This window comes from Oenanthe melanoleuca, chromosome 1 (genome assembly GCF_029582105.1).
Source record: "Oenanthe melanoleuca isolate GR-GAL-2019-014 chromosome 1, OMel1.0, whole genome shotgun sequence".
NCBI classification, from domain to species: domain Eukaryota; kingdom Metazoa; phylum Chordata; class Aves; order Passeriformes; family Muscicapidae; genus Oenanthe; species Oenanthe melanoleuca.
In genome coordinates this window covers 87,393,638-87,401,051 of record NC_079333.1, presented here as the reverse complement: position 1 = coordinate 87,401,051, position 7,414 = coordinate 87,393,638, and the positions used below count along the sequence as shown (strand labels likewise).

The 7,414-nt window shown below is 51.3% G+C and overlaps 1 protein-coding gene across 1 annotated transcript; it reads left to right on the top strand.

Annotated features, from left to right (window-relative positions):
* Positions 1 to 2,384: 2,384 nt before the first annotated feature.
* Positions 2,385 to 3,621, top strand: SOX1 (SRY-box transcription factor 1). The gene has a single exon (XM_056489376.1). It carries the CDS (start codon positions 2,503 to 2,505, stop codon positions 3,619 to 3,621), a length of 1,119 nt encoding a protein of 372 aa, XP_056345351.1. The 5' UTR covers positions 2,385 to 2,502.
* Positions 3,622 to 7,414: the final 3,793 nt, after the last annotated feature.

Here is a 7,414-nt window from a genome sequence, read left to right as displayed (position 1 = left end):
GCACCAGAAAAGGGAAAGTTCAGCCTCAGGCACAGTTTCCCTGAACGTGAGGGGGAGGGAAGCTGGTGTGTATCCCCAGTTCGCGGGGATAAGGGTGTGTTCCCACGGGGTCCAGTGGCTGGCAGCGTGCATAGGACTCATCCAGAAAGGATTGCCCCACAGCGATTCGACCCATTTATCTGCCGGGAGGCCTTTAGGTGCCTTTCTATCAAATATCAGGGAAAAATGCCACTAGGGCCTTGGGTGGATAACTTGCAAGCCATGCCATCTTATCTCGCAGTTTTTACTCCTCATATCTTCTTCTGGCCATCCAACGTGAAATGTGCCTTTCTGCAGTAACCTTCCCCCCTCTCCCTCATCTCCTATCCCAACCAGTGGCATTTTCAATACATAATTTCGCAATCACAAGGGCCTCCCTTGCTTTGCCATGGCAGATATGGCAACTTGAGAAACTATAAGCTGGAGAAGAGCGGGTCTGTTCCTGCACCATCTCCCCTGTCATCTTTGCACCCTTAGGGCTGTCTGGGAGAGAATAATGTCCTCCCAAAATCATCTGCACCCGAATTAACAGCATCATTCAGATTGAGCTCAAAGGCTGGAAGCAGGCTGAGCCTTCGGCCGTCAGAAATGGAGAGGTGCTTTCCTCTCCCCCGCAAACGTAGATTATCATGGCGAGCCATTGGAAATGAGAGAAAAAAAAAAAAAAAAAAAGAAAAAAAAAAAAAAAAAAAAAAAAAAAAAAAGCCTAAAGCAAAAAGCCCAGTGGCTAAGACCGGTGCTTTGTGCACGGTGCACATTCCTCCTGCAGAAAACTTCTGGTGGTAATAACAGTAATTGGGGGAGTTGCAGCGTGATTCCAGCCTTGGATGGCCACTAGGGCCAGGAAAATTAACACGGACCGTGAAAAGAGCAGGCACGCTGTGCGTGCCTTTCTCCACCTAGCAAAAGATGATGGGGGTGGCCGTTTATACATGCGTGGGCATTTGTGTGACGGACTTGCCATTCCTGTGGCTGCAATTAATTATGACTGCAGCATGAATTTCCATGTGGACTGTTTTCTCCCCCTTATAAAATAACTCTAATCTCACAGGACAGCCAAGGCACAAAGGTAGTTTTTTAATATTTTCAAGGGAAAAAAAAAGTCATACACCTGTACTTACTATATACAAAGATAACATGTTTCCGTGTACCTTCTTTAGTCGCAGGTGCTTTTAACTCCCCTAGGACTAAGTGAAAAACGACTGCGTCCAGCCTCTTCCGCATGCCTGGGCCTGGGAGCAGTTTTAACACCTGGGAGAGACGTCTGAGGGGGCTCCGGAGAAACCTCCAGAAGGAAGTCCCGCGGGAAAGGCGCGTTTCCTTGCCGCTCGCACGGCTGCGGCAGCGGGGCGGACAGCCCGGAGGGGCCGGGGCGGCCCGCGGCTCCCAGGGCTCGCTGCGGTGATCCCGGAGCGGGGTGTCCGGGGGTGCCCGGGGATGTCCGGGGTGTCCCTGCCCCGGGGGCACCGTCGGTGGCCGCGGCCCCTCCGCCCGCTCCCCCCCCCCTCCCGCCGCGAGCGCGGCGCGCCCCGGCGCACGTCACGGCCCGGCGCGCGCCATATGCAGATGAGCGCGCGCCGGCGCGCCGCCATTGGCCGCCGCCAGGCGATTTAAGGCGGGCCCGGCGCGCGCCGTATGGCTGCGGCGCGCTGCGCGCGGCTCCTCCTCCCGCGCGGCCCCGGCCCGGCCCGTCCCGGCCCTGCCCGGCCCGTCCCGCCCGGGCCGCGGGAGGGAGACCACCGCCAGCAAATTGCCGTGCCGCCGCGCCCCGGCCGCCCGGCTCGGCGCGTGTTTTGGTTGGGCTCCTTCCCCCACCCCCTCCCTCCCCCGATCCTCCTCCTGCTTTTTTTTTTTTTTTTTTTTTTTTCAGTTAACGTTGAAATACTTTTTTTTTTTTTTTTCCGCCTCCTTTTCGCGTGGCGGTGGGTTCTCCTCTCTTCTTCTCCGTTCACCTGCGATCAGCGGATGCAAGTCACACACGCTCCCTCCCCTCCCTCCCTCTCTCTCTCCAAGTTAGCAGCAAAGAACAAAAAAAAAATAGCTCCGTTAAGGATAAGAGCGGGAGCGGAGGGGTGTGCGCGCGTCTGCCGGGGAGCGCCGGCGAGCGGAGGACACCGCCGACGGCTCCGCACACTCCTCCCGCCGCGCCAAGTGAAGCAGCAAGTTTGCCGTGCACCTGTTTGAGCAGCTCGAACCCCCGTCGCCGCCGAGCCCCGAAAGTGATTTGCGAAAGGGAGAAAGTTTTTTCGCCGGCAGGGTCGCCGATCGCTCTCCTCTCGGTTTTCTTCTCCTCCTCTTTTTTTTTTTTTTTTTTTTTTTTTTTTTTTTTTTTTTTTTTCGCACGGCGGTCGCTACCTAGATACAAACGGGTTTCGCCTCGCTCGATCCCCGTCCTCCCGGGCTCCTCTATGTTTGATTCATTTTTCACGTCTGGCACCGGTGGAAAATAAAAAAGCTATTTGAATGTACAGCATGATGATGGAGACGGACTTGCACTCCCCTGGCGGAGCCCAGGCCCCCACGAACCTTTCGGGGCAGACCGGAGCGGGAGGCGGCGGAGGCGGCGGCGGCGGCGGGGGAAACAAAGCGAACCAGGACCGGGTCAAGAGACCCATGAACGCCTTCATGGTGTGGTCGCGGGGCCAGCGGCGGAAGATGGCCCAGGAGAACCCCAAAATGCACAACTCGGAGATCAGCAAGCGCCTGGGGGCCGAGTGGAAAGTCATGTCGGAGGCCGAGAAGAGACCGTTCATCGACGAGGCGAAGCGGCTGCGGGCGCTGCACATGAAGGAGCACCCGGATTATAAATACCGGCCGCGGCGGAAGACCAAGACCCTGCTCAAGAAGGACAAGTACTCGCTGGCCGGGGGGCTGCTGAGCGCCGGCTCTGCCGGGGGAGGCCCGGCCGGCGTCGGCGTGGGCATGGGCGTCGGCGTCAGCCCGGGCGGCGTCGGGCAGCGGCTGGAGAGCCCCGGCGGCACGGCCAGCGGCGGCTACGCGCACATGAACGGCTGGGCCAACGGCGCCTACCCGGGCTCGGTGGCGGCGGCGGCGGCGGCGGCGGCGATGATGCAGGAGGCGCAGCTCGCCTACAGCCAGCACCCGGGCAGCGGGGGGCACCCGCACCACCCGCACCCGCATCACCCGCACCACCCGCACAACCCGCAGCCCATGCACCGCTACGACATGGGCGCCCTGCAGTACAGCCCCATCTCCAACTCGCAGGGCTACATGAGCGCCTCGCCCTCGGGCTACGGCGCCCTGCCCTACGGCTCCCAGCCCCACCAGAACTCGGCGGCGGCGGCGGCGGCGGCGGCAGCGGCGGCGGCCGCCTCCTCGGGTGCGCTGGGCGCCCTGGGCTCGCTGGTGAAGTCGGAGCCCAGCGTGAGCCCGCCCGTCACCTCGCACTCGCGGGCCCCGTGCCCCGGGGACCTGCGGGAGATGATCAGCATGTACTTACCGGCCGGGGAAGGCGGGGATCCGGCGGCCGCTGCCGCCCAGAGCCGGCTCCACTCCCTGCCCCAGCACTACCAGAGCGCCAGCACGGGGGTGAACGGCACCGTGCCCTTGACGCATATCTGAGCCCCGCCGGCCGCGGAGCGCCGGAGGCGGGCAGGACGCGGGCCCCGGCCCCGGGCCGGCCTGCAGGACTGCGCGCCCGCCGCTGCCGCCGCACGCTCAGCCCCGGCCCGCGCCGCTCCTGCCCCGCTCCCGCCTTCTCCCCTCTTATTTTTGCCCCTCGCGCCCCTTCCCTCACGCCCTCCCCCGCCTCTCTCTTTTATTTTTCTTTCTTCCTTCCTTTTTGTACAGAAATGTTTTGATGTTCTTGTAATAATAATAATAAATAATAATAATAATAACGAGAGAGAAAAAAGGTAACGGTTGCTTTAATCACCTTTTTTTTTTTTTTTTTCAGAAGGGCTAGTTTATGAAACTAGTTTTAGACTGAACTTCTGTGTTTTATCGAGACTTTTTGTACAGTATTTATCATTCACCCAAGAGACAAAGAGCGTTTATTTGCAAAAGAGGAGAAAGAGAAAGAAAGAGAAAAAGGGGGGGAAACGGCGGCGAAAAGAAAAAAATACCAATAATAAACACACAAAGTTGTAGGTGATGCCAACTTTTATATCGCGCGGAACCGATACAATTTCAGTCACGGATCGCTTCTTGCGAAAGCTTTTTATTGACTAATTAACTCGAAGTTGATGAGGAAACAGTTCTCATTTATTAGTCGTGTACTAAGACAAATCCAAAAGAACACTTAAAAGTTTTTGTAGATATTCTCGCGGGTTTGTTGGGTTGGGTTTTTGGTTTTTTTTCGTTACTTGTTTGTTTATTTATAAAACTTTTTTGTTTTGTTTTGGAAGCTCTATTTTTTTGGGGGGTTCGTAAAACGTTATTGTATCTGGAGATTTTTGTTTGTTTGTTTTCCCTTTCATTTTGTTTTCTTTTTGTATCATTTCTTGTAAATGCATTGTGAAATAATTTTTATTTAGGCGGCACGAAGGAAATCAGATTCTGTATATAGTTTACTAAAAAGACTTTCGGCTAAACGGAAATCCTAAGGATGCTTTTTTTCTTCTTCTTCTCTTTTTTTTTTTTTTTTTTTTTTTTTTTTTTTTTTTTTTTTTTTTTTGGTTTGGTTTGGTTTGGTTAAATAAATTTCAAAGCGGAAAAAGTCACCTGTATAAAAAGAAAAGCTAACTGGAAAACATAGTATGGTTAGCCTGGAAACACAGCAGGGAAACCTAGATTTTGGGAAGGAAGTTCTAAGCAGCAGCGGCAAACAGAATGAAGTGCAATCTGCAGTAAATGTCGATGTTCCCAAACCTGTATAAATCAGGAGGGATGAAGGTAGATTTATTTTAATACTCGTTCCCTACAGCAAGGGAGGGCAGTTTAGTTTGCTGCGTTACTCTTCCAGCCGTGAACCTTCATTTTGTGGATTTTATGGCTGGTCTGGTGGTCCGAACCTTGCCGGGGCCTTAACTTTTCCCCTGGGGGGTGATGGGGCGCTGCTCGGCCGGGAGTTCCCGGCGGCCCGGGGGCAGCCACCTCCCCGGGAAACGAGAAGACGCCGTCCAGAGCGGCACTTCCCCTCTAATTGACACCGTGGAAGGAGAAAGCGCTTCTTTTTGCGCGTCCCGGAAAGAAAAGAGACCTCTAAACCTCAAGCCAGAAAAGCAGTCCCATCCCTCCGGAGCATTCCGGGGGGCGAGCGGGGAGCGGCAGGGTCAGATCTTTCTCCCCCTTCACCATCCCCCCGCCCCCCATTTTTAGCGACTGGTGCGAAAGCTGTCGAGCAAAACGATGCGTGTCGTTTCATTGCAGAATGTTGTTTATTGCTTTGAGATCTAATCTAAATTTTTTTCTAGCTGTTGAGAGATACTTTTCTATATGTTAGAATTAAAAGTTTGCTGTAAACTACTGTAGCATATGAATTTTTAAAGTAGTCACAACTGCATAAACAAAAGGAAAAAGAATTAACTTCCAGGACTTTAATGTCGATCCCAGCAGGCTGTAGGACTGTTCGCTTTTAGCTCTGGTGAATAAGTGCTGCATCCATCCAGGAGTGGGAAAGTTTTAGTTAGCTAATGAGGAGCGGGTTTGGTCCGTCGTCAGAGATTGCACTTTTATAATGCTGACATGTCAATTGACATACATAACTCTTCCGACTCCTGTCGATAATTTTGTATAAATCACTCATTCTGAACGCAAAATTTTCATGGAAGCTGTCTATTGATTTCAGCCCAAACTTTTTTTTTTTTTTTAAGTTTTTTTGTTTGGTTGGTTTTTTGGGGTTTTTTTTTTTTTTTTTTTTTTTTTTTTAACTATTCGAGCCTTTATTAGAATAGAGGAGTGCGCCGGGTTCAGACAGTCAGCAGGCGACTTCTGGAAATGCTCAGCGACCAAACAGAGCATTCAGAAAACAGGAACCTGTGCGGTGTTGGTCACCTCTACCTGTGAAACCTTCTGCGGTGTGGGTCACCTCCAGCCAGACACAGTCCTAGATGAAATTTTAAAAATTAATAGCCGTACCTTTGGGTATGCAGATTAAGCTGGGTACCTGTTGAACTGTTTCTTGAAAGGTGTTGTCCTTCATGTGCTCGTAAATATCTCTACACACCATAGATAGCATAGTGACCGAAGAGAAGTGTGTGTGTGTGTGTGTGTGTGTGTGTACATGTGCACATGCAGACACATATACGTCTGGTGCACCCTTGTTACGTGCCTTTTTCTTTAAGGGTAATAGCTATTAAAAATCACAGTTAATGACAATGAAGAATGAAAAAATCCCAGCGAGACTGTCCTGTATCGCTGAACACGACTGATGGAACAGGAGGATTGGAGAGGTCAAGGGAGAAAAGCAAATAAACAGCAGAAATACCAGGAGGAAGCGCTATTATATATATATATATATATATATATATATTTCACTATTTCTCTAAATGAGCTCCTTTTAATGAGTTTTCCCTCTTACCATCACAATTTAGCGGCTCAATGGCATTATGCCTAGAATAATAGGAATACCTGCACTTTCAACACAAGGGGATTAAAGAGACCCAATGTCGGCTGTATTCAAATAAGCTTCGAACATCCTCAACTCACTTTTCAATGAAATACAGTTCGCTCTGCGAATAACCACCACCCCCCCCCCAAAAAAAAAATACAAAGCCAAAAACCAAACATACAAAAAAACCCCAAACCCGAAACAAAACAAGAAACAAACAAAAAAAAAAAATCAGGAAAAAAAAACAACAACAAAAAAAAAATCTCCACGAAATACCAAAACTATCCACCCATCCCACCCCCTTGAGACAACATCGGGGTAGAATTTTTTTGCTCTTCGTGGTCTATGGGTTGGTTTAGCAGTTCAGTTTCATTTGGATTAAACTTGACGTTTGGGTATTTAAACAAAACAACTTTCCTAGGCAGATGAGTTAGGGTTAGGTACACTAATATAATTATGTCTTCTTCGGGCTTTTTGCTGTGAGAGTTATATATAAGAGAATAATTGAATATGCAAAACTAAGAATAGGTTTAAGCGATTTATAGTTTAAGTACATTACATCTAAAATTGTATGAAATGTTCCTCCTATAGCATGATTGACAGAGCTATTAAAATCACGTATGTGGAAGAATTAAAGCAAAAAGTCATCTCATTTTCAGTAAGAGGAAGGAAAATCCAGGGAGTGAGGCGAATGGGAGAGGGGCCGAGGTGCCTTCTCTGCGCAGTTCGGCTGCGAGTAGCGTGGGGAGCTTGGGGTCAAGCCCCGCGTGGGGCAGACCCCACCCCCGCGGTCCTGGCTCTGCCGAGTCCCTGCGCCCCGGGAGGGGGACGGCGGCAGAGGAGCCAGAAGGACAGGAGGCGCAC